The sequence below is a fragment of the Pipra filicauda genome, unplaced genomic scaffold, assembly GCF_003945595.2.
Source record: "Pipra filicauda isolate LSUMZ 115617 unplaced genomic scaffold, ASM394559v2 scaffold281_size1565311_pilon, whole genome shotgun sequence".
In the NCBI taxonomy this organism is placed as follows: domain Eukaryota; kingdom Metazoa; phylum Chordata; class Aves; order Passeriformes; family Pipridae; genus Pipra; species Pipra filicauda.
Window position 1 is genome coordinate 66,385 of NW_024104400.1, and position 26,626 is coordinate 93,010.

The 26,626-nt window shown below is 59.1% G+C and overlaps 1 protein-coding gene across 1 annotated transcript; it reads right to left on the reverse strand.

Moving 5' to 3' along the window:
* Positions 1-34: 34 nt before the first annotated feature.
* BCORL1 (BCL6 corepressor like 1) lies at positions 35-25,217 on the reverse strand. Its single transcript, XM_027734297.2, has 14 exons — positions 25,174-25,217; positions 17,643-17,781; positions 15,284-15,374; positions 12,503-15,112; positions 12,038-12,203; positions 11,562-11,642; positions 10,975-11,406; positions 8,174-8,403; positions 7,867-8,073; positions 7,614-7,780; positions 7,339-7,484; positions 6,404-6,481; positions 2,049-2,202; positions 35-1,488 (listed from the first exon to the last, which is right to left on the reverse strand). The coding sequence occupies exons 2-14, from the start codon at positions 17,726-17,728 to the stop codon at positions 1,212-1,214; spliced, it is 4,725 nt and encodes a 1,574-aa protein (XP_027590098.2). The 5' UTR covers positions 17,729-17,781; positions 25,174-25,217; the 3' UTR covers positions 35-1,211.
* Positions 25,218-26,626: the final 1,409 nt, after the last annotated feature.

Here is a 26,626-nt window from a genome sequence, read left to right on the forward strand (position 1 = left end):
CACAGGACACAGAAGAAAGGGCAGGAGACATTGGGCCTGATGCAGGTTTTTTCTGTACATCAGTGTTTTTGACACCACAGCCTGTTGCTGCATATAATAAAACAGAAATCAGAAAGAGCAACCAGAATACACACCCAAAGGCAAAAAACCCTCGGCTTAAAGAAGGTGCTGCCGGGCCCCCAGGGGGAGGCTGGCAGTGAGGGTCCAAGGGGGGGACACGCCTGCCCTGGCTGGGGAGAAACACAACACAAAGAAAAAAAACGAACCAACAAAAAAACCCCACCCAAGGCTCCCGCTGGGGAGCGGGGAGAGCCGGAAATCCCCCGATTGTCCCGTCCTCAGTCCTGTTAGCACCTGTACAATAAAACTGTACCGGCCCCGGAGCGGAGCAGCCTGCCCGTGCCCGCTCCCTCCCGGAGAGATGCTCCCGGGGACACCGGTGGGGAGCGGGGCAAGGAGAGGGCTTCTGCCGTGGAGACAGTCCCTGGGGCAGGGGGACAAGCTGCCAAAGCTTGGGGTGTGCTGGGGGGCCGTGGGCTGCCCCTGCCCGGGCGGCAGCCGCCTGGGACGGGGAGCAGCAGCACAAATGAGATGGAGGAAAGAGCCCGGGAGAGGATGGAGCAGTGGGGCTGGCTCCCGGCTGGGGCTGAGTGCCGGTGGCAGGAGCCAGCTCCAAAGCCAAGGGAAGGGGCTGTCCCCAGGCTGCAAGGGCCAGGACCCTCCGGGCCTGGCCAGCCTCGGGGCACACTGGAGAAGGGCTGGGGGACGGCCTCATCCCCTGGCCCGGAGCTCACCATCACAGTGATACAGACTCAGCAAAAACAAAGAAAACATTACAAATTAAATACTAATTAAATAAATACTATGGAAGACGTTGGGAGGGGGAGGGCAAACGGAGAGGCGCAGTTCCTGGGGGTCCAGCGGGGAGGGGCGGCAGGTCCCACCACCCCTCGCTGCCCCGTGAGCCCCGTGGAGGGGCTCCATCACCCACTGGGGCTGGATGGGATGGCAGCGACCGACCGCCACTGCTCGTGGCCAAGGGATCCCGGGAAGTCCTTGGAGGCGAGGGTCCTCCCTCCCCAGCTGCAGGAGACCCTGAGGAGAGGAGGAGTGGCTGCCCAAAGACTCGGGTCCCTGCTGCTGGCACTAAGAGAGCTGCTTCCCCTTGGTCCTTATTATTGCCTCGTGATGCCGGGAGCAACCCGTCCCCGTCAGCTGCTCCAGGCCTGGTACTCCACCGCCGAGCCCAGCAGCTGCAGCAGCTCGGGCTCGTAGTGCACCAGCTCCACAGTCTCCGCCGTGCCCGGCGCTGGCTCGGGGCTCGCCGGCACCTCCTCCTGTGCCAGCACCTGGCTCAGGGACACCTGGCGTTGGAACTCTGCCCGGGGCAGCGTGGCGATCTCCAAGTGTGGGAAGCGGGCCTGGAATATGCGTGAGGACAGCTTCAGCCGCTTGAGCACGTCCGAGAAGAGGAACCAGTTGCAGGGCCTGAGAGGACGGCAAGAGGACGGTGGGTTAGGGGTGGAGGGGGCTGTAGGCACAGTGCCCACCTGCCAGGGAGGAAAAAGGGGAGCTTCCTGACAGGCATGGCACAGGCAGCAGGATGTGCTTGCCCACGGAGCAGGACTGCGTGGGGGGGAACCCTGATGAGCCTCTCCTGCTCCCTGAGAACATTCCAGGCTGCCCCAAGCGAGGCAGCGCTGCTTCCCCAACTTCCTCAGCACTGCAGCCACAACTTCCCCTCTGTTGCCCAGAGCAGCTGTGGCTGCCCCATCCCTGGAAGTGTCCCAGGCCAGGTTGGACAGGGCTTGGACCAAGCTGGGATAGTGGAAGGTGGATGGCAAGGGGTTGAAATGGGATGAGCTTTAAGACCCTTCCCAACCCAAACCATTCTGGGATTCTGTGATGATTCTGTGAAAATAACCACCTGAGATACACCAACTGCTCTTCACCCTGTCGGAATGACTGACGTGCTGGACGTGGTGCCGCCTGTGCCAGGGCTGTGGCCCCCCGTGGTACTGCTCTCTGCTCCAGGGAAGGATACTCACCCCCGGGAGACGGACACTTGGAGGTTGTAGCTGGGAAGCAGTGGCTTGTCTGAGAACTCAAACATGAAGTTGTCTGCTTCTTGCTCCTCTTCCTCCTGATCTGAACTCCCCGGAGGGTTGAGCAGAAGGTCACAGCCGATGGTGTCCTTCCCCTCTGCAACAGGCAGGACAGAGGTTGGCACCACTCACAGTCACACAGCAGCCAGTGCTGGCACTCCCTGGGGATGGCTCTGGCCACTGCCACAACCCCACGAGCACCTTCCCACAACACCCCAGCAGCCACATGTGAGCTGTGTTTCTCCTGCTCTCCCCAGCCTCTCGTCCCAGAGGTACATGGAGTGAGCGTTGGCTGCTCTGCACAGTGAGACTCTGTTTGCTGACCAGGTCACGTGGAAAGAACATCCCAAGTCATGGCAGGAACCTCAGGTGTGCCGTGATCCCACAGGTGGGACAGGGCACAACCTGCACCATGAGCTACCCCACTGGCAGACCCCAGACTGTCCCTGACCTGGCCTTGGCCCCACTGCCATGCCAGCACAGCCCTCCTCAGCCTGGAAGAGCCTGGAACAGTGAGGTAGGAGGTGGATGTAGAGAGGCTTTGCCTGCACAGGCCCTACTAAGGAAGGCACAGCAAGTGCTCTGCTCAAGAGCTTCTCCACCCAGATCCCACCCTCAGAACATCCAGAAGGTGATCCAGAGAAGCCAGCACCAGGGAGGACAGTCTTTGTTTGTGCCAACAAAGAGTAATCCAACCAAGCAAACATGAGGGGAAATTTAGGTTAGATATACAGAAGTTCCTCTCTGTGAGGGTGGCGAGGCCCTGGCACAGGTTGCCCAGAGAAGCCGTGGCTGCCCCATCCCTGGAAGTGTTGGATGAGGCTTGGAGAAACCTGGTCCAGTGGAAGGTGTCCCTGCCCATGGCAGGGGGGTGGAACTAAACCGTCTTTGAGGTCCCTTCCAACCCAAACCACTCCATGATTCTATGACTTATAGAATCCACCCTGCAGATAAAAGCTGGCTATTCCAGGAGGCACCTGAGCTCCAGCAGGACTCGAGTCCAGAGGAGATGGAGAACAGCATGCTGGATCCATAAACCATTTAAAGACAGTCAAATTTCTTATTCACCAATCTGAAAAGCTCCTGTTGAAAAGGAGCTTGCTGCCTGGATTTTATTATTAAGAGGTATGAATAGTCTTGGTTTTGCAGAGTGGTTCTGTACCAGTAAGATAATACTCCAAAAACTTCCAGAAAATAGAGTCTAGATTCTATAGAGAGCAGCCAGACCCAATGTGCTGGTGAACAAATAAACCAATTGTGTAAAAGTTCAACACCATGCATGAGAGAAAAGGCTAAAAACAAACAAACAAAAAATCTTCTGGTTTGAGGAAGGTCCACACACCAGACTGCTCACCCGGCACGGATGGGATTCCAGTAGAGGAACAACAGCAGATGACAGGAGACACTGGTTCAAGCAGGGTCTCAGAGAAAAATAGAGTCATTTATTAGTGCTGCCAAGGGAAAAAAATCCCTAAGAAACAGAAAAGTAGAGTGCTGAAATCGTCAGAATTCGCTGTAGAATAGGACAAAAATAAGTGACACGGATATTGATCCGATGTCGCTGCTGGCAAAGCTCAGATATTAGCACTGAAAAACCTCAAGTTTCTTGAGCAATGCAGGAAAAAGAGAATTAAATGCATTTAAAGTGGCAAAAATACGGCCCAGTGTCTGTCCTGAAAGCTCAGTCCTGTCTGTCAGGAGAGCGAAGGCTGGGACAAGGACAGGAACATCCTGTACCACCGCAGGAGACAATCAGGCACAACAATGTCTGTCCCAGGTGGAGACAAACCCCAGAGTGGGACTTTGTGTCTGGAGCTCCAGCAGCACCAAGTCCAGGACACTGATGACTTTTCCACACTCGGACCTCAGAGATCCCACACCCTGGCTTCCCTCATTATCCTTCTGCCCCCAGAGATTTGCAGACTTCAAGGAAAATGTGGACAACATTCCTGCCTCAAAGAATAGCAACAGCTCGAGCAGGGCCTGGGATTTCTCCTCTACACTGAGGGACGAGCAGTGCTTCAGCTGGTAGAGCTGATGGAAAGGGAGACTCCAAAGGGATGATCTGGGAGGAGCTGTTTGCTGCCTGTGACAACTGGGAGCAGCTTGGTTATTCCAGAGCAGAACCTGCCTTGGGCTGTACCCACTCCAGGTGACCCGAGGCAACTGCTGAGGTATCTGAGCCATTTCAGGATACCCAGTAAACACGGTGTAAAGAAACCAACCCCATGTTTCAGACTCGGGCATCCTGCTTTTCCTGCAGCACTGGCAGCAACCGGCGGCAGTGCCTGACAGAGCGCAGGTGACACAGGGTGACACCGCCACTGCACCGCTGCTGTAAGCTGATCTCAGGAGGATGGTGAGCAAGGTCCCTTCCTGTGCCTGCTGGGAACAGACCTGGCAGGGCAAGGGATCACTTCCCAGCTGGGTTAGCTCCCGCCTTGCCGGGCAGCCTCCCAAAGGCAGCACGGGGAATGCTTCGTGGATGGGGCAGAAGGAGGGATGGCGTGCCCGGCCCTTGGACAGCAGCATGGCACAGCTCCATCTTGGGGTCTCCCTGAGCCAGAGATGGAAATACCCTACAAGCAACACCAAAGCCACGGGGCTCCAGAACCTTTTTGCAGCTGACATTTCCCCAGGGATCATCGCCCCCACGTCTGGGAGAACCTCTGTTCTCCACAGGGGTACCTGTTAAAGCCTGGAGCACCAGAGGTGTGAACATCAGCCCAACCAACACTGGAAGGAACTTTCCAGTACAGAAAGGATGAAATGATGCCTCCAGGGAAGGGTAGAGGCAGATCAGTGTGGAATTTGTCTGGCTTGTTAACAGCTTCAGGTTGCCCAGGAGAGAAGGAAAACCTGGCAGATGGCACCATGTGAGTAACAGGGACCCAGCAGAGACATATCCACAGCGGCCAGGACTCGGTGTGAAGTCCCACTGGATGAGGTTGGACGTGTGGTGGTCTTTCACCACTCCCAAATAAAGAAATACTCTGAAAAGCTCAATGAAGGTCCAGGCGCAGGAAAAGAAGTGCAGTCCCCAGCTCTCCCTGTGGAGATTTTCCATGTGTTAGCCAAGGATCCAAGTAAGGCCCTTTGAGCAGTGAACTGCCATCACTGTGGCATCCCGGTCCTCCTCCACCCCCAAGTAACACCTAAAGAGTCAGTGATGGTTTGCTTACTGAAGAAACAACATCTTTCTTTTTGCCTACAGGGGTGGAAAACAGAAATGTGGGAAGACAGCAGCCTACAGCCTAAGACAAGAGCTTCCAGAGGAAAGGACACAAGCAGATACCAAAACTCAAGCACAAAGCTCTCTGGGCAACTAGGAACTCAGTAGTGACCAAATAGAGCCAAACTCTCCTATCCACGAATTCACACACCATTTTCCTTCCTTGTTTATCAGAGAAATCCAAGTGGGAACCAGTGATAAATCAAAAAGAGTAATATCTTTAAAAATATCACCAAGAATAGCTATTTTTCCTTTATAAAGGCTGGTGAGAGCTTCAAGAGTAAGAAAATTCGAGGAAGGAGGCTGAGGTTTCAACCGTTTCCTTGGCAGGCCTGAGGTACAAAAGCCTACAAACAGTGCTCTTAGGAGTGCAGAATTTCTCTTGTTCCAGAATGGAGAGACATCAGGGTCCTCCAAGGATAAGTCCTCTACCAAGAGCACTCTCCTGAATGTATCAGATTTTTTTCATTTCTAGAAGGATGTTGGAAACACTGAAGGTGAGCAACTAAAATCAACAAGCAGCCTTTCAGCCTGCCAGCAGCTGGAGGGACTCCACTGTGCCACAGGCCCATGCCAGATCCAGAACATCTTCACTGGGAAATGCCTGGTGTTGTAAGAAGAGGACCTCCCCTGGATAAACACCTCCCCTCCAAAGCAGAGGAGAGGGATGGGCAGCTCTGGAAACCACGGAAGTTCAAGACTGCTATAGCTTGAAGGAAAGAGTATGTCCTTCACCTTCCTTGGGTTTACTTTGGTGACTGGTTAGCAAGGGAGCAACAAGAACTGCCAGGAGAATGACATGCTCTGAGACTGATATCCAAAGACCCTCAGGAATTACCAGCAGCACTTGGGAGCCCAGTCCTGCACTTGGAGGGATGCACATATGCAGTTTCCCACAGAAAAAATCCCTTTCAGGAGCAACTCCCAGCATGTAACACCACAGAAAAGTCTCTATCCAAGGTGTGAGTGGGGAGGGATGTGGACAAACCCGAGGGAACGATGTGTTGTTACCTGGCATCACCTCCTGCTCTGCTGCTGTCAGTGACCCGGCTCAGACTGCACTCACCTAGCACAGAGCTGCTGTAGAAGTCCCAGGCTGTCTGAGGGTCTCCGTCGGAGCGGCCCTGGAGATCTGACAGGTAATCTAGAGAGGGAGAATCGAGAGGGTTAATGGAGCAAAGCACAATCCTGGCGTGCATATCCACTGATCTGGGGGGGAGCTGCTCCACCCCTCCTGCTTTTCCCACTTGGGCAAAGGCTGAACCACAGCTTGCAGGAAGGGTGTCCCTGCTCAGGAGAGGACATCACCCTAGGCCCCAGGTCAGGAAATGGGAGCTGAAAAGGGAAAACAACTGACAACATCAAGTGGCTTGGAAAGAAAGGTTCTTAGGGTGGTCCTGAGCTCCAAATCAGCCCCCCAACACCTGCATGTGGAGTTGAGCCTGGAGGAGCTCAGACAGTGGGTAAACAGGGTTTTTGGACACTGGAGATTTTCTGTCTTGTCTGTACCTGAGGACCACTACTACTCTGGCTGTCCCTTCTGTTGGGAGAACCCACAACACTCATCTTGCATGTACATACATGGTGCCAAACGCAGCCATAGGGAACCAAAATGGCCCTTTCTGTCAGCAGCAGCATTTGGGCAGTGCTGCTTTTGCACAGAAGGCAGCACTATTTGGCAGCAAAAATATGCTCACTTAGGTTAGGCAGCAGAACCAGGGACTGTGGAACAGTGTCTCCATGCAGAGCACTGTCTTTAGCTGTGTGACCACAGCACCGTAACCTCCTTGCACACTGAAGACTGAAAAGTGACTTGTATCTTATATAGGAAAGATACAACTCTACAGTTAAAGTTTGGGTGGTAAAAACACGCTTGTGTGACAGGACAGAGCTAAAATGATGAGTCACCTGCTGCTCAAGCCCTTTGACACCCAGACTTGGCCCTGCACGCTGCCAGAGGGGAAGGACGGGAGCGCTGTCACCCCCACGCCTGGCACCTACCACAGAGGAAGCGCTTCATCACATCGCTGGTGGCCAACTTCACTGCTGTCTGCCCAGAGTACGTGGCCAGAGTGGGATCAGCACCATAGGAAAGTAGAAGCCACATGGTTTCCAGGTTGTCATTCGCTACTGCATCATGGACAGGCCTGCAAGGACGGAAGCAGAAAGAGACCGGGCGTTTGCTAAGGAAACGCTCTGGTTTGGGTTAGGACCGATTTAGTGACGACTGACAGCTCCTCCCGAAGAACCTGCCCTTGCCCAGGCGTGCCCCTCACCTGGTGCCGTCCTGGGCGCTGCAGTTCACGTTGGCGCCGTGCTCCAGCAGGATGTGCAGGATGTCGATCCAGCCGCGCGCGCAGGCCTCGTGCAGGGCCGTGTACCCCGCGTTGTCGCGGTGGTTCACGTCGCTGCTCTTCTTCTGCAGGCAGTACAGCACCACGTCCTGCGCCAACGAGAGCACGGTGGCCGTCACACACTGGCCTGGGGGAGCCGGCGGGGGGCACAGGGCAGGGGGGCACCAGCACTCACCTTGTAGCCCAGGCGAGCCGCTCGCTGCAGGAGGGTCTCCCCTGCGTTCTTGTTCACAATCAGCCGCCGAGCTCCAGGAGGAACGTTCTGGGCCATGGGTGATTCCGGGGAGCTCCCTGGGCTGACCCGATGGGACTTACAAAGTGTCCACAAGTCCTGGGGCTTCTTCGGAGAGCATGTTTTGGGCTGGTTGCAGCAGCCTTTCCCCTGGGAAAGGAAGGAATACAACTCCTTGACACGTGACTCACAGGAGACCCCTTCTCCCTCTTCTCCCCACACATTTTCCCCACATCCCTCCAAGCCATACCTTCCCCTCATCACAGATCCCTGCCAGGTGTTTGGTTTTGCATTTGCGTTTTCCTGATGGTTTCTCCAGCTCTTCTTGGACGGGAGAGCTGTCAGAGTGCTCCAGGAAGAAGCCATTCCGAAAGTCTGTGCGTCCTTGAGATTTCCGGGGGGATGGGGACAGCCTGCTCCTCAGCTGTAGCTCTGTGCCTTTACCCTTCCCAGACTCCTTCTGCTTCCGGTGCCTAAAATCTAAACGAAAAATGGGAATGAGGAGCTTTGGGCATTTTGTTCGGGAACAAACATTTCATTTCTAGGTGGGGAACTGGGAGATGTCCAGGTGGGTTGGTTCAAGGGACCAAGAGGATAAACTGCAGGAACAAAACTTTCCATCTCTTAGGGACAATGCTGCCTCCAGTGCCACAGCAGGTTATGTAGATCTCCAGGAGCAGCATCTTCAGATTCCACACTATGCTGAGACTCTGAAGCCTCCACATCAAGTACCACACATAACTTCCACTTATGTCCTGCTATTGCTAGGAAGCAGGGACCACAGATCTTGTACAGAAAAATGTGTTTGGACAAGATACCACGGCAGAACCACAAACAAAATCTCAAAGCCAGCATGTCTCAGGTACTGTTGTGCTGTTCTGGTCTCCACACCTCAGGAAGAATGGAGTGGGAATGGGAAAGGCAACCAAAATGATGCAGGAGTGGAGATGTCACCCAACAAGAGAGACTGTGACTCCTCAGTCTGGAGAAGAGAAGGTAGAAAAGGATGTGGCCAAAATTTGCAAAAATCCTGAAAGGGTGAATCTTGCTCACTCAACCCTGCAGCACAAGACTTACTGACACTCAATGAAATGAGTAAAAGATCAGTTCAAAACAGACGCTTCAGGCTCCAGTGCCACTGGAGGTGGCTTCAGCCCTAACTTCTGAATCCAAACTACTGCAGTTTACCTATCTGAGGGCCAAGCAAGCACCCCCTGAGGAAAACTTGACAGGCAGACACTCTCAACACGTGTGGTAAACCTGTTGGAGAAAACCCTTCTGAATGCTGCTGCACTCAAACTTCCTTCCAGGCTCCTATTCTGAACAGGAGGCATCCTGAGAGCACCCCCAGATAGCCAAGATGTGGGGAAGCCCATTTGAAACTTTGTTCCTGGTCTGACAGAGGCTCTCAGGCAATGAGATGATAGTGTAACACTGCTGAAGCAGAAACCCGGCTTGAGAGATCAGCTGGTGGGAGGACAGCGGCCACCTCTGCTCCTCAGAGCGGCTCAGCAGCACCTCAGCCTCTCTCAAGAAGTGTCAGTCTGAGCTTGGATGTGGCAGAAGGCAACAGGTCTGTGGCCACCACATCCCCTCCAAGAGCACAGCCCAAGTTTGTGGAGGGCTGGCAGAAGTGCTGTCCCTGACAACTTCTCCCCCCTGCAGAAGTTGCCTTTGTGACCCCGGACACAGCTACGAGCTACAGGCACACACTGAGCCATCAGACACCAAGGGATGTGTGTCCCTGCACAGGGAGAGGGGACTGTAGGGACTGCTGCCCTCAGGGAAATGCTGATCATGGTTTTAGGTTTAGGTCTGGCAGTTGTGGAGGAAGGAGCAAGAGCAGTGGCAGAGCAGAGACAGGCACAGGCGGGCGCACGGCGTGCTCCTCCTCGCACGTACAAAGCACAGAGAAGGTGTCCTAGTTAGGACAGCTGAGACTAGTTCGTCATGGTATGGGTGTAACCCAAAACTGTGTATTCTATAGCCTTCCATGCCATTTCCCAGAAACTGTTGTCAATAGACTATTTGCACCCTCTGCCCATAGAGCCTGACTCCTCAGGCTATAAACTAGGTGTTAAGAGGCCTGTGAGATGGAGGATGCTCTTGTCCTCACACCCTTTGTGGAACTCCCCGCCCTGAGGGAAGTACTGAGCATTCCTGCCTGAATCTTGGAGTCTTGGAACATTTTTAACCCACTCGTGGGATCCAGAGGAAGACTGCAGCTCATCGCTCTCAACCAGACTTAGACCACCACCCTATACTGGACTGCAATCACCACTTTTGACCAGACTGCAACAGCTCTCCCACCAGCAGGTTCTTCCCCTCTCCCTTTACTTTGGACTCAAGCGGGGCCCAAGGAACACCACTTTGTTCATGCCCCAGGGTACTGGGTTATACATTTGGGTTTTGTGGGTTAAGACCAATTGTTTGTTTGTATGATTGTACTTACTGTATTATTTTAGTAAATTGTTATTCTGACTTATAATCTCTCCTTTGAGTTGAGTTCATTTCCCCTGCTGGTTAACTCCAAACCAGCACAGAAGGGTTCCTCCATCACTCCACTCTTGTTAATCCTCTCACCCTCCTGCTCCCTGGTGCAAATCTGCAAGTTGCCTTCACAAAGCAAGACAAAGCCAAGAGCAGCCCAGCTGAATCGTGATGGCTCCACGTCCCTCTGCGCTAGCCCAGAATGCTGAGCAGTGCTCCCAGAGGCACATGGCTTGTCCAGAAATATTCCACTGTGCTACCTCGTCCCATTCTTGTTTTCCCACGCCCTCTGTCTTAATCTGAGGGTAAGATCAGTGTCTAATTAGCCACATAAATTGCTGTTTACTGCTCTGGAATTTACTGCAAATGTTTCTGAAAGAAGAGCCAATTGATTGAAGTGGCCCATGCTGTAGCCATCAAGTAATTAAAAATGACAGAGTTTCATCATTACAAAAAAAAAAACCTGAAAACCAAAATCCCCCCAAAATCTCACTGTAACAAAACAAAAAATCCCCACACTGGTTCCCAGTTTGGCACCAGAACCCCCTTCCCAGGTTGTACCTCCTTTGGATTTCCGCCTCCGGTGAGGATAGCCCACTTGCTCCTCCTCCCGCTCAGTCAGATATTCCCCTGTCTGGTATTTCCGACTTTTCTGCCGTCTCCTTTTCTTCCTTTTGATGTGGCCGTCTTCCTCCTCCTCCTCCTCCTCATTGGGCTCCCACAGCTGCCTGGGTGATTCTGCTCTCCAGGGCAGCTCACGGGTCCTCCTCGTGTAACAGCTGTTCCTCTCGGACGCAGATCTGTCCCTGTCCCTGCGGCTGTGGCAGTGGGATGTCCTGTGGGATTTGCGCAGCTTGCGATGTTTTGAGGATGTCTCCTCCTCCTCCTCTTCCTCCTCCTCTTCTTCCTGATCCTCCTCCAGCAATGGCAAAATCTCCTGACTGGTCACATCACACTCTCCCGTCACACCAGCAGAAGAGCCAGCAATGCTTCCTGCAAAAAAGCGGGATTTCTAGGTGACAAAAAAGCCAAGAGGTTCCACAAGACAAAGCCTTAAAGCAGAACAGAACACAGAGACAAGGCCACATGAAAAGGGAATGCTCCCAGTCCGACCAGGACTGCCACTGGGGGCCCTGACACCAACTCACCTGACTGACTGCGCGTCCGGCTGCTCAGCACCACCGGAATGAAATCCCGAAAGTTGTTCTTGGGCTTCTTCTCCAGGTAACCTGTGAGGAAAACCGAGCCTTGAGAAAACACATCACGGGCCTGTAGCCTGGGAAGGGCAGTGCAGTGCTCCCACAGCAGGAACTGCTGCGATGGGACAAGGGGGATGGCTTTAAACTGGAGGAGATCGGTTTAGGTTGGATATAGGGAAGAAGTTTTTGACAATGAGAGTGGTAAAACCCTGTCACACAGGTTCTCCAGAGAGGTGCGGGATGCCCCATCCCTGGAAACATCCAAGGCCGGGTTAGATAGGGCTTGGAGCAACCTGGGCTGGTGGCAACTGTCCCTGTCCACAGCAGGCGGTGGAACAAGATGAACTTTAAGATCCCTTAAGGGATCAGTTTGGCCCCTCAGGCAGCCCGACCCTGCAGCAACCCCCTGCCATTCCCAAGAGTACCTTCCTCATGGCCGTCCCCTCGGTGTGCCGGAGATGGGCACTCGTTCTTCGCTGGCCTCCTGCGCTTGCGCTTTACCCTGAGGCTGTTGTGATCTGTGATGGAGCCCAGGCTGCCTCGGCCTTCCCGCTTGCCGAGCTCATGTGGATTGTCGTGGTGTTTTTGCCACTGTGAAGGGAGGACACAGGCTGAAGCTGGAGCTGCCAACTGACCGAGCTGGAGCAGCACAGAAGAGACAAAACTCCGTCCCCCACTCATCACACCGGTGCCCTCCAGCGTTTTTGACACTCCAGATCCATTTTTGCCTTGGATAACCTGCAGCACAGGTACATTCCCTCACAGCCAGGCAATGCCCAGAGCATGGGTAGAATGCCCTGTGCCCTCAGCCGCCCCCACCATGAGTGCTCCCTCCTCTCCCCCAGCCCCACCTTTGCCATGACCCAGCAGTCCCAGCCTGTCCCACCCACCTTCCGGCCATGCACGCTCCGGCTCCCTGACTTGCTCGGGGACTCCTCGCCATCCTGGCCTTGGCACTTCAGTCTCTTGTGGCTCTGCCTGGTATCCCCATCGTGCTGCCGCTTGGCCTTGCAGCGCGTGCTGCCCTCCTGCTTGATCTGTCCCGTTCCTTTGAGCTTGGCCTCGGTGAAGGCCTGGGGAGCAGCCCCGGCCTGCAGGCAGGTCACAGACGGAAAGGACACGTCACACTCCACTCGCTCCTTCTTGACCCTGCACAGATCCACCTGCCGCACACAAGGGAGGGGCTCCGCAGCCGGCGGCTCCTGGGAGCCCTCACAGCCCGGCTCCTTGCGCTGGCTCTCCGCGGGCACCTCCGGCACCACCCGCAGGCCCTGCTGCCCAGCCACGGGCAGGTCGTGTGACAAATATGCCGCTAACACTTGGTTTTTGGGTTTTGCATCTGACTGTTTGAGGCTACAGTTCCCCTGGGGAGTCTCAGTCTGTGCGTTGCCCTCCTGACCGGAGCCAGCCTCCGGCTGGGTGCACTCCTGACTCTTCGGAGCGTTGTCCAGCTTTCCTGTCCCCCCTTTCCCATCCAAAGCGGTGGTCTGAAGAGCTGGACCTGCCTCCAGCGGGGCTGGGTTGGCTGGCTCCTCGTAGGGCTTGGGCAAGACCCGGCAGCTCTTGCTCTTGGCTGTAGCTTCCCGTTCCTGAGGTGAGAGCCGGGGCAGCCCCTCCAGCAGGCTCTGGGCAGCCGTGCTGGGCTCTGCGGGCTGCACACTCGGGAATGCCGGGAGCTCACCTGCTCCAGCTGGCTTGCAGGGGCTGCTCTGGTTTGGGGGCAGCTGTCCTGCTGTGGAGATGCCGATGGAAAGCAGAGGGGTTTGATGGTAAGGAGACCAGCCCAGAGGCAGAAGCTGAGGATTGGAGGGTTTTCCGTTGACAGGGCATCGTGGGTAGACACTTCCCTGGACGGGATTCCAGGTGGAGATGTCCTTGGACTGACACAAAGGAGCTCCTGAAGCAACTCTGCCATGAAGTCTTTTGGCAGGATCCTGCTGTCCTTCCGCGATGACCTGGTTGGCCTTCTTCCCACAGGGAACGCTGGCACTGCGGGGCTCGCCCTGGTCGATGATGGAGATGGGCTCCTGCTTGGGCAGGTGGCGTGGGTCCCTGCCGAGGCTCATGCTGGGGTCCTTGCTGAGCAGCAGCGAGGCGGGCACTGGGTTGGCGACGCCGACGTAGGTGCCGGGAATGGTGCTGATAAGCGTGGTGTTCTTCACCCAGGAGCCCTGCTCGCCGTTGCGCAGAAACTCAGGGAAGATGACCAAGGGTGGGGTGGTGCCAAGACACGAGGTGACGCTGCTGCCTGCAGCCTGGGCCGCGCGCTGGGACTTGGAGAGGACGGTGGTGAGCAGGGCTTTGCCGCTGGTGTGCACGGGGGTGAGGATGGGCATGGGGGGAGTCTTGCGCTGGCTGGGCGGGGGTAGTTTCTGGCGGTTGGACTTGGAGGAGAGATCGAGGGGCATCTCACTGTACTCTGGGGATGAGACCATCTCACGCTCCAGCTGGGGAGGGGACTTCAGAGGAGACAGGGAAGTGGCAGCCCCTGGAGCGTGTGGCTCGGGAGCTGCCGGAGCTCTGGCCTGCGCTGTGGTGCCGGAGGAGGGAGCGGCACTCCCACCCGGTGCTGCCGGTGCTGCCGGTGGAGCCTGGCTGGAGGGCAGGGCCGGGCCAGAGGGCAGGGCTGGGCCAGAGGGCAGGGCCGGGCCAGCACTGGACAGGGGAGCACTCTCGGCCGCAGCCTGGGCACCGCTTCCACCTGAGGGCGGAGGGCAGCTGAGCTGACTCACCTCCACAGACACCACTTTGGCATCCGAAGCCAAGGGCCTGGTGACAGAGAAGGTGTAGGGGTAGGAGCGCAGCTCTGGGGAAGCGATAATGCCTGGCAGGCAACGCTCGTGCAGGTAGGGAGGCAGCACAGGGAGGGTGAGTGTGGAGGAGACCCCCAGGGTGGCCGGGAGTGTGGCCACGCTGAGCGGCTGCCCACAGCTGGGCGGGGGGATGTACACCAGAGACTGGCTCGGGCTTAGCACCGCACCAGCCTGGAAGGACAGGGGCAGCTTTTGCATAGCAGGGGCCTGAGACGGAGGAAAGCACACCCTGTTCAATGTGAAGGTGGCAGGAGTGGAGGCAGAGGTGTTGCAGCTGGAGACAACCACAGACAACGTCCCTTCTGCCAGCACGCCTGGCCCTTGTGCTACAGTGCTTGGGGGGGCTTTCTCCTTCCCAGCGGACTCGCTCTCTGGAGCCACGGAGCAGGCTGGGGCAGCATCAGCCTGCTTGTCACTGGGAGGATCTGCTGGTGTCCAGGCAGTGTCAGCACCACTGCTCTCCTCCTCCACAGCTCTGGGGGTTGCTGGCTCCTGCCCTCTGCCATCCCCCTGACCTGCCAGAGGGCCCAGGGCATCATCTGTCACAGTCTTTCCTGCACTCTCCGGGTTTGGGTTGGGATCAGGTGGCTGCTCCTCCAGTTTGGGTCCAAGCTTTTCCTCCACCTTGCCATCAGCATCCAGCCCCTGGGCACTGCTGCTACCACCGCTGACTGCTGTGAGCTCCACCTGCAACGAGAAGGGAGAAGGTGTTCCTGGGAGCCATGCAAGTGGCTCCCAGAGAAGCAGGCAGGATCTTCCCACCCAGGACACAGAGGCAGAAGCAGCAAATAGCTCTGTTTGGCCTGTTCCATCAGGGAATGGCCTTCTTGGACCCTGCCGTGCAGGCAAAGGGCTCACCTCGGAAAGGCTGCTGCTGACACAAAACTCTTGAGACCCCAAATGCTGGGAGCTGCTCGTTTTAGACTCCTCATCAGAAAGGGGGGCTCTCCTAGGCAAGGAAAAAGACACAGCATTACAAAACCCCAAAATACCCTCCCCGGCACCCCATCCCTCCCTGTCCCTGTGTGGGACAGGGCAGCAGCTGTGCACCTTCCTTACCCACAGCCAGCCCAGCCCTCCCCACTGTGCTGTGCCACAGCCCAGAGCCACACACCCACTCCTGTCCCCTCTGCTTCCCATTCTGACCCATCACACCTTTCCAGTCCCATCCTCCCCTGAGCCTCATCCTGCTTGTCTCCCCTTCCACAGGCACCTCATTCCTGTTCCTCCTGCTTGCTCCCTGCCCTGGCACCCCCAGCCCAGCAAAGCTGGCTGTGGGATCTCCCTCCGGTGCTAAAGCTCTCTGGACTCAGGTGGCCCAGATAGGAGCAGCAGGTGTCCACAGCCATCCCGGTGTGCCACGTCCTGCTGACCAGCATGTCTGACCCTTTCACTCTGGAATATGATTCCTGAGTGGAAAGCCTCGATTCAGGACAAGGACTGTGACCTCCCTGGGACACTCCCGCCCTGGCAGTATTCACCGGACAGCATTTCCCCAGTGTTTAAGGGACATTGGGAAAAGCTGCTGGTGCCAGGATAAAACAGATCAAGTCTGGATTCTGTACATGACATGATTTCAGCTGGATTTGGTCCCTACATCCTGGGCTTTCACAGCAAAGTCAGAGACATGAGCTATGGGTGCAAGCTTCCTCCCTGGGCTCTGCACCCCCAGTGCCGGGATCTTGCTCCACACCCCCTGCATCAGGACCCTGCTCCGGGCTGCCTCAGTACTGGGACCCTGCTCCGTACCCGCAGCGCCGGGACCCCGCTCGCGGCTGCCTCCGTGCCGCCCGCACCGACCCTCGGGTCGATGACAGCTCGCTCAGTTCCTCCAGGCGCTCCCGACCACGCCGGCGTTCCCAGCGCTCCCCCGGACGCCCGTCACAGGCCGCGGGGCGGGGACGGCGGACGGGGCAGGGCCGCCTCGGCGCAGCCCGCGGCGGGGGGGGGGGGGGGGGGGGCGGGCCGGGGGGCCGGGGCGGGCGGGGGTCCCGGGGGTGCCGGTGGTCCCGGGCCCGGCGCGGTCCCCGCGGGGCCGGGGCGGCGCCGCGGCCGAACGCGAGGGGGAGCCCGAGCGCAGCCGCCCGCCCGCGGCCCCGCGGGGCCCGCCCGGGCACGGCGCTTCCCGGCGCTTCCCGGCGCTTCCCGGCCCGCCGGTACCTGCAGGGACCCCCCCGCCCAGCCCCCGGCAGCCGCCCCGGGGCAGCCCCGAGGGCGGTGCGCGGCCTCCGCCCGGCCCTGCCGAGGCTCCTCCCGGGGCGGCGGCCGCGGGGCAGCCCGCGATGCCCGCCCGCGATGCCCGCCCGCGGGGTAGGGCCCGCGCGGACGGGGCACAAGCGCTGCCCGCGATGGGATGGGGATCGCGGATGAGGGAGCGCCCGCTCAGCCCCCTCTGCCCAGACACTCCAAAATTTGACGTCTATTGTAAGCTCGGAGCGGCGCCGAGAGGTTCGGCGGGTATCGCCATCGCAGCCCTTATCTGCGTGGCGCAGGGCGCCCGGCGGTGCTGCGGGCGGCAGATCAGCTCTGCCCCGAGCCAGAGCCGCGGCTCGTCCCTGCCCACCGCTGATCCAGCGGCCTCGGGGGACGCCCCGCTAAAACCCTCGGCACTCCCGGCCAGGAATGAGAGCCACGCGCTGCCTCTGCACACGTAAAAACCTCCCTGGCTCCAGCAAACGTGTGGAACAGACGTGGTGGGCTTGAGGAAGCCACAAACTGGTCGGTTCTGAGAACAAGACCCCCGAGCCACGGGAATGAACAGGCGATGCAAAGCCATGGGGACTGCCAGGAGCTTGGCTTGATCGATTCTGCCTCCCAGCCACTAATCCTCCCTAATCTCCTGTTTGGTGGCAAGTCACAACTCTCCCATCTGATCGTTTGGTTGGTACAAACTCTCCTGTGTCACCAAAAGCTCTCGGTTCAAGATCTTTTCCTTCCTTAGCTTTGAGAGCACAGGTCTGGTAAAGCCAATAGCACATGCAGAAAACTTGGCCTTCACCATCAAAGCTGTGGAGGCAACACAGCCACGCACAAGCAACAGATCCTCTGCAGAGACTTTGCTGGAGGCACAGGGTGTGGGGACCCTCCTGCAGTGCCATCACAGCCAACACATCCAAACCCTCCCTGCGGCTCATTTGCACCTCAGGCCATTTCAGACCCCAGCAAGTCACTTTCTCCTCTCTCCTTTTCCCCCCCGCCCGCCACCCACGCACCTCACCTCTCCTCGTTGAGGCCACACATGCGAATCCGCTCTGTGCTGGTCCAGTTGTGCACCCCGCTGTAGAGAGGTGCTGTAGAGATCATGACAGCTGCTCCTCACCCTCTGGGACCTGCTGGGGCTCGAGGGGCCGCTCTGCCTGCAAAAGGGAAACAGAGGGTTCAGAACTCTCCCCGGGATGATCCCTTAAACAGTGCTCCTGGGAAACTCATCCCCAGCTTCGCTGCCAGGCAGACACGGAGCGATGCCCCAGGATGCCACAAGTCTGGGAGAGGGCTAGAAGGAATCAGCAGTGCCTTGGGACAGAATCCACTCATCCTTGCACTAAACAACATTATTGCCAAAAAAACACTGGCTACCCCAAGAGTTTTGCACAAATGTCTTCACACACACACGCACATGCACACACAGGCACACACATGCACGCACACACACACACATGCACACGCACACACACACATGCACATGCACACACACACATGCACACGCACACACACGCACACACAGGCACACACATGCACACGCACACGCACACGCACACATGCACACAAGCATCCCTCGAAACATTCCCCCACTTTTCTCCTCCCTCCAGAGGAACCTCCAGTGCCGGGAGCCGCCAGGCAGAGCTGTACCAAGGCGATGGTCTGTGACAGCACTGACACCCCCGAGGCTTAACAGGACTAAGGCAGTGTGTGGCGGGTCCAGGGGGCAAAGCCTCAAACAAGAGGGGGTCTGGAGGGAGCAGACGTTTGCCAACAGTGCTGCCAAGGGATTATTCCCCTCCCTCCGTCAGGAAGGTGCTGGTATTCCGTGGAGTTACGGGTGGAAAACAGGAGGGAATCCAGAGATTCGGGAGCATCCACGACGCACTGTCGACTGGGTGGAGCTTTCAGGGGAGAGCGTCGCAGCCAATCGTGCAGCGCTGGGTGTTGGAGCATTGAGGAGCTCTGCTGCTCCAGGGAAAAGGCAGCGCAGGAAGAGAGGATCTCCTGCGCTAACAAGTGGACTCAGCCGAACCAAGCAGGACTGACTGCAAAAGGGAGAGAGATGCTATCAAGGAGGTTCAGAAAAATACTAAACCCCAGAGGTAAAGCAGGCACAGAGCCACAGCAATGCTCTCGGTGCAGCGGTGGGAGTGAGAATGAGCTGAAAGCAGCACGTGAACCCAAATCTCCGTCGGATGTCTTTTCCCTGACAAACTCCTGGCGACACCAGCTCTGCATGGGACGAGCAGCAGCTTGTGCCATGAAAGGAGCCACACAGGGACCTTCTGGCCAGCGGCTCAAGGGACCGAGCAGCGGGACTGAACGGCTCCTCCTAACGCAGCTTCTGCCGGGTGTCCTCACTGCAGCCTGAACGTGCCAGTGGGGATCCGCCGGAGAGGAAAAAAGGGCCAGGCACATGGGAGAAACGGGGGCAAGGCAGCTGGTGTGCCAAAGAGAAGCGACGGACCCATCTGCACGTACGAGGGCACAAGTGAGCAAACAGAGTACGGAAATCAGAGGTCGGGGAAGAGGGGAAACCTGCTAAAAACACACACTGTGAGATGGGAGAAATCCTCAATAGCGACGGGGGAGCCGGGCAGACGCCGAGGCAGAGAGCAGGGTCATACCCAAAGAGAACGAGGTGGCTTGGAGCAGGAAGGGGAGGAGTCTTTCGATGCTTGGAGAGAAATGCAACATAAAGGAAATAGGGGAACAAACAATCTGCGGGGATTTCACCATCTTAGGCTAAACTGAAAGAAGGGGAGGAGGAAGGTTCTGCCCCCGAGCACAGCAGCAGGACAGATGTTCTGGGAGGAATCAAAAGGGACCTTCTGTGCAACAAGGGAAGGGGATGCGTGTGACTGCACAACGTGGAGCAGGAGCTGGGGACAAGCAGAGATCAGGCATGACCCTGGAATAGGCCTGGCAAGGGAGGAGTGATAACGGGGTGGTACGAGGAGCTGGGAGAAACAGCACTTTTGGAGTGCTCGAGTAAGAGCTGGTCCAAAGAGCAGGCACAACAACCACAAGAGGAGAGCTGGGAGGACACAGCGACAGAGATCAACACTGTTTCATGGATTCTTGGCCTCTATCCTCTACGGACAATGTGGGACACGTGCCAAAGACAGGCATTTCGCGGGGAACGAAGAACAGAAGAGAAAAAGAATCCAGATATGAACTCAGAGAAGGAATAAAACAGGGGCCAAGCACCAGATGTGGGCTCAAGCACAAACCAGCAGAGCAACAGCATCCTTAAGAAGGCAGACCAGGGAAATGTAGGGATGAGCAGCCTCCCAAGGCCGAACCAGAGAGAGCAAGCGCAGCCTCCCTGGGTCAGAACACTGTTAGCCGAGTCGACACGAGGAAACTGAGCAAATCTCCCATCTACACTGGTGCAGCTGGAAGCGACTTTAAAGGGATGTAATTAAACTCGTAGGAAACCCTTGGAGAACACAACTAGGGCATGGCTTCACGTGCCTGCCTTCGAGTAGAAGAAGCTGTTGAAGAAACTGTTGAAGCCCTTCTCTCCCCTCACCCCTTCAGTCATGTTACTGAAGCCCTGCAGTGTCCCGGTAAACTTGACCAGGGAGTTGACCTCTGTTTAAAACCCTTTTTTCCTTTATCTTTTTCCTGGCTGGACTGGTTTTAACCCATACCAGCTCCTAGATCAGCTTCACCAAGAGGGAGAGAGGGCACAGCCTGGCACAGACTCTACTTAATCCACAACGTCTGCCAAAGGAAGTGTATATGAAACCACAGTCTTATTTTGATTTAGCTAAATAGGTGCTCAGCCAATTCTAATTAACGCCAAAGCAAACGAGTTTAGAATGAAGTAAGAACATCAACGCGGCGTTCTGCATGGGGAAGCTTGTGTGGTATTAAAGCACCTTCACCTCCCAAAACAGAACGTGCCCTAAGAACTGCGAGCAAACTGCGAGAACACGCTCACCTCCAACGACAAGCTCTCAGAGAGGCTTGCAATGAAATTAACACAGTGAATTAAAAGAAAAGGGGGTTTTGTTCATTAAGGCAAAACCTCTCATCCTTTTGCAAAAGGAGAGGATGCTCCTCTGCGAACCTGCCTCTTCCAGGCTCCAGGAAAAGCAAAACAGAAGAGGTTTTCCGTGCAGTGAAAGCTTGCTTTTACTCAGGTTAGCAATGACTTGGTCATTGCAAGGAAATTCCCTTGAATTAAGTCAAGAAATTACTCTCTCTTCTGAAATACCACTGTATGGTGATGGAAACAAGTTTCCTCAGTTGAAGGTCTTTAGGAGTGGATATTTTCTAATCACTATCTCTACACATATCCTCCTTGCACTAAAATCCCAACAGCACCAAGACAACCATCGTTTCAGTGCAGGCCAAGCCAGGGTTGCAGACAGGCTCCCCTGGCCTTCACCAACCAGCTCCCACCGCTGATGAGAATTAAGCCCACGGCACCTCCGTGCTGACCCCTGTTAAATCCTGTCTGTTCCCTGGCTCTCAGGGATCCCAACTTGAGTTGCCCGAGGTGACACTTCCTAATTGTTTCCCACTGCAACACTGCCCCTCACACTCACACCTCCCACCCCACTGTTAGGCTGTTCCAAAGGCATTGCAGAGTAGATTCAGAAGCCATCCCTCCCAGTGACAGAGATCCCTCGGCCGGATCAGGTCCCTGACCTGACTCAACTCTCAGCTCCTCAAGCCCTTGCCTTGGCAAACATACAAAGCAACTTCTCAGGCTGGCACCAACCTGCCAGCCACAAGTAGCCAAGGGTTTGCCAGTCACTGGGGAGTTTGGTGCTATTGGTGTTTGCCCTCACAGATGTCACAGCTATGTTGCCACCTGGTCTAACTCACTTTGATCAGATTAACCAGAGCCATGACCTCCTACAGCATCCACCTTACGGTACCTGGGGTGGAGCCAGGCCCACTGGTGCAGGAAGAGGGCTTTTCCCTGCTCCTCCCAGAGGTAGCCACTTCTCCATGGTACAAACACATCTCTCTGTAGGACCGTGCTGCCCTGATCCCCCACAAGAAGCTTTCCATGTATTTTCCTGCTCTGTACATTTCCAAGTACTAAAACCACTTGGAGGTCAAGGTGTTTACCCTTCCTGTCCCCCATCCCAGCCTTGGCACATGAGCTACACACCAAGTGATGGACACTGTCCCCGCTGCACCCTGTCTAGGCAAGTGTGAGCTGACAGGTACTGAAACAACAGCAGCCAGTCTCCTAAAATCCCCCAGCACAAGGATTCCCTCCACCTGGCTCCAGGCAGGCACATCATCCTCGATGCAGGTGGGAGAGCACCAAGCAAAGACCCGACCGGCAGCAAGGCGCACCACTGCCAGAGCTCAGCCAACAGCACGAGTTCACTCAGGGAGAACGTCAGCTTTGCCTTTCCCCCTGCACAAGTGGCAGCCACGGCATGAGCCAGATCTGGGGATCCCACTGCCAGTCGCTCAGTGAAGCTCAGCTGCTCTGGAGCCTTTAGGGACATAGTAAATGCTGCCCCTTCGGTGGTGCCTCCACCCTCGCTGGCATTGAGTGGGCTAGCAGCGCAGAGGAAGGAAAGGGACTTCCCAGCCTTAGGGTACGGAACAGGAGAAAGGCCATCACATCCCTCTGCAGCAGGAGATGGGGAGGACACAGTGGCTGCCTTCCCATGGCACCGTGTGGCTCCTGTGGCCAGGGGACAGTGCGGAAGGCCGGGAGGGATGCACTTTGACCCTGGAAACACACCTGCGGGAAACACCTCTGAAACATTCATTCCCAGAGCAGCAAAGCCTTGAAGGAAGGGGGTTTTATCCCCTGGATGGCTACAAAATATAAAATGAGGTCAGCTGCTGGAAACTCAAGTGGGATTCTGTGCTCAGAGCGCAGCCGGCCACTTTGATGGGAGCGGGAGCAGCGGAATGAGGCGAGATGTGCCCTGTGGCTCTTCCCGGCACTCAGGTGGGCCAGAAGGGAACAGTCTGCAGTGACAGGCAGGTCTCCCTTCCCTTGCCATAGTTTGTTCACTTTGGCAATTCTTCGTTGCCATTAGTAACACAGGCAAGGAACTATATTTGTTTTGATATGTGACGGCCTGGTGTCCATTGAAGGTGCAGAGGGCTGGAGTGAGTGCCAATCCCGAGAGCTGCTCGGGGCACCTCAGCTCCAAGCACCGCTTTGAAAACCCTCTGGAGCAAACTGCTGACAAAAAAAAATTAAAAATTAAAGAAAAAATTAAATCAAAAGCCCCATGACAGCCCTCTCACAGGACTCACAGCGGGCACGATATGCAGCAAGGGAAAAATTTAAACTAGAAAACTGAGAGAGAACAGTTTATCTTATATTATGTTACCACTCACGCAAAGGTCAGAAACTGTAGGAGAATGGACCAGGAATGACTAGAGTGGCACAAAATCCAGCAAGGATGGGCCAGGCCATCTCTGTGGTTGTCTGGGCAGAGTAGTGCCCAGCAACGGTGGCCCCGAGCCGGGTTTGGTCCCCGCTGCCTGCACAGCAGCCCCGGCCGCTGCGGAGCTGAGCCAGGCTTTGCCTACACGCATTTGCTTAAGCTGATTTAAAGACACAGTAACACCACATGTAATTATATATCCTCGGCACGATGAATTGGAAATAAAAAAGAGAAAACCCATCCTCATTTCAGAAAAAAAAAATAAGTTTGCTGCTCACTGGGCAGTGCTGTGATAATCGGTCCCAGCTGCTGGACAACTGGTGTCACTAAAGCCTCGCTCGCCTGCAACAACCAGGCTTGTCCCCATCAAAGCCCACGAATTTTTAAGGACTGAAAAAGAGCCATTAAGGGATGATAACATTCAAAAATATCTCTGACAAGGTGCATATCGTCCAAAATCCCACAAGCAGAGCACAGCCTCCTTTGCCCAGGAGCCAGGCTGGCATTCCAGAGCCCAGAGGTTCCAAGGTTAGCTCTGAAGGCCAAACCCCATCAGAGCCCGGGCTCTGACATCTGGAATGCGCCTCCAGACCCAGGTGACAGCAACAGAGCCAGTGCCCTCGACAGGCACCACACAGCCTCCAGCCAGCCACGGGACCAGGAGCAGCTAAACCCAAGGGCTAGCCAGGGTGATGGAAGCGGCACAGCGGGAAGGAAAGGGAAGGAAGGGAATGAAAGGCTGCTGCAGAAATGGCCAAAAAGATGCAGAGGAGCTGCGAAGGGCGCAGGATGCACCGGCCCTGCCCTGGCACTGATCCCCAGACTCCAGGGTGCTGGGGAGCAGATGCTCTGCGAGAGGAGAAACTTGCTTCGTCTCTATTTTAGCCTGGAAGACCTTTTCCCAGTGCTGCTCTGAACCGGCCTCACCCAGGCTGGGATGAGGGCACCGATGTCGCTCACCGAGGAGCCAAGACCCCTCCCGGTACCGACCACACCGCCGCGGGAGGGCTGGTTTCCTCCCCGGTGACAGCGGCAGGAAGCGCCGCCTCCTCAGCCCGGTCCTGCCGCTGCCCGGCCATCACCGTGGGCACGGGCGGGGGGACCGGCCGCCCCCGCCGCCCCGCCCCGGGCGCGGGGGGCGTCGGCGCGGAGCGGCACCGCCCCGGCCCCGGCCACAGCCCGCCCCGAGGCCGGGACCGCGGGGGTTCCGCGGCCGAGCCCCCCGCCCGCGGCACGGCACGTCCCGCTCCCGAGCCCCGCGAGGCCGCGGCACGGCCCACGGCCCCGCGGGGCGGGCACCCCCCCGCCCGGGACACGGCGACCCCGCGGCCGTTCCGGGGGCTTCGCCCCGCACCCCGCAGCCCTACCCGGGGCCAGGCCCCGCGGCGCTGCCCCGCGCCGGCTCCCGCAGCCCCCGGCTCAACAGTTTGCCCCCGGGGCCGCTCCCTGGCGGAGCGTCCCGCAGCCCCGGCGGCCGCGGCCGGGTCCCCGCGCTGCCGCACCGGAGCAGCCCCGGACATGGAGGTGGCGGCGGCCGCGCTGCCCCCGGGGAGGGCTCTTCCGCCACCGCCCGGCGCCCGCGGTCGGACCGGCCCCGGGCACGGTGACGGCCGGGGCGGGCTCGGGCCACGCCGCCAAACTCCGTGAGCGCCCGGCGCCGCCGTCCCGCCGCCGCCCCGGGAGCGCCGCGCTCCGCGGCCGCCCCGCCCCGCCCCGGGACCCCCCGCACCGCCCCGGCAGCGGCAGGTGCCGCCGGTGCCGGAGCCGGAGCCGCCGCGCCGGGCAGGGCAGCGGCACGGCCGCGCCGTCGCGGGGCGGGGAGCGGAGCCGCCGCCGCCGCCCCTTCGCTGCCCCCCGCCCGGCGCTGTCAGTGCCCACCGCCCCGCCGCGCCCCCGCCACTGTCCCGCCGCAGGACGCTGCCGACCCCCCCCAACCCCGCACCTCCCCCCCCCGCGCCGCCCCGCCACCGCCCCCGGGGGTGTCCCGGGACCGTTTCCATGGAGACCCCGGACGGACGGACGGGAGGGGGGGTCGGGCCGCCCGCTCCCCCCCCCCGCTTGCCCTCGCCGACCGTGGGTGCGGGGCGGCGCGGGCCCGGGGTGCCCGGGCAGCGGGGGCCGGGGTCCGGCGCGGGGCGGCGCGGGGCAGCGGGCACGCACCTGCTTCCCGAGGCGGGCGGGCGGCGGAGGGCGGCGGGCCGGGGCGGGCCCCTGCCCCAGGCGGCGGGTCGGACCCCGGGCGCTGCGAGCGGCGGTTCGGCGGCGACGGCGGCGGCGGAGACACTGGCAGCGGCAGCCGGAGTGTGAGGGCGAGAGCGAGCCGCGGCCGCGCGGGCTGCCGGGAGCCGTAGTCCGTCCGCCGGGGCCGGGAGCCGCCGAGCCGCCCCGCGGACTGCGCGTCCCGGCGTGCCGCGCGCCCCGGCCCGCGCGGGGGGGCCGGTCCGGAGAGGGAACGGGCGGGCGCGGGGAGGGAGCGAGGGAGGGAGCGCGGGGAGGGAGGGAGGGGGCTCCGCGCCCGGCGCGGCCCCGGGAGGGGCGCGGGGGGGAGGCCGCCGCGCCCGGGGCTCGGCGCGGCACGGAGCGGAGCGGCTCGGTACGGGGGGGGGAGCCCCACGCACACACCCGCCCCGCACACACACACACACACACACCCGCCCGACCCCGCGCCGGGGCACCGGCTCCCGCACCGGGGAGCGACGCTCGCTCCGCACCGGGGGGAGGAGGAGGATGGAGGAGGAGGAGGAGGCGGCGGCGGCGGGGGCGGGCGCTCGCTCCACGCCCGGGCAGCGTCGGGCGCCCGGCAGCGGGCAGAGCCGGACGGGCAGCGCGCGGCGAGCGCGGCGCACGCAGCCCCGGTGCCCGCAGTCCGATGTCCCCAGCCCTAGAGCCCTCAGCCCTGGTACCCGCCGCCCCGATGCCCTCAGCCCCGTGCCCGCTGCCCCGGTGCCCCCCGCCCGGTGCCCGCCGCCGGGCGCGGCCGTGGGGGGGGGCTGTCCCCGAGCCGGTGGAGCGGGCGAGGACCCGCCTGTCCAGCCCAGGTGGGCGCAGGGCCCCTGCCCCGGCGACGATGCCGCTGGGTGACCTCCCGGTCCCGGTCCCCCCCCCGCCCGATGCCCCGCCGGGCGCGCAGCGCTGCGGGGCGGGGGCGGCCCCAGGCGGGGGTCGAGGCGCCTCCCCCACGCCATGCGGGGCACCGAGCGGCACGGCACGACACGGTGCAGCGGCCGCAAGTTTGTCACCAGCCCCCGCCCGCGGCACCGGGGCCCGCAGGCCCGGAGGCCGCCGCACCCCCCGCGGTGCCCGGCCGGGCCCGCCCCGCACCGTCCCGCACCGCCCCGGCGCTGACAGCCTCGCCCGGCCCGGGGCCGCGCCGCCCCCGGCCCCCGCACGGGCCTCGGAGACCGGCGGCCCCGCAGCGCCCTGGCGCGGCCCCGCCGTGCGGGCACCGGCTGCCCGGCCCGGCCCTGCCCGGCCACGCCGCCCCGGGCCGTGCCGGGCCCCGCGCAGCACCGCCCCGTGCCCGCTCCTCTCCCCCGGCCCCTCGCCCCGGCCCCGCCGCCCCCCTCCGCCTGGCCCCCGCGTACCGACAGCTGGGGGGGCCGCGGGGGTCCCC

Coding starts and splice junctions, on each gene's coding strand:
- BCORL1 (XM_027734297.2), bottom strand. CDS start 17,728: ATGATCTCTACAGCACCTCTCTACAGCGGGGTGCACAACTGGACCAGC. Junction 15,375..17,642: donor TGTGGCCTCAACGAGGAGAG/GTGAGGTGCGTG, acceptor TTCCTTGCCTAG/GAGAGCCCCCCTTTCTGATG. Junction 6,482..7,338: donor GATGAAGCGCTTCCTCTGTG/GTAGGTGCCAGG, acceptor CTCCCTCTCTAG/ATTACCTGTCAGATCTCCAG.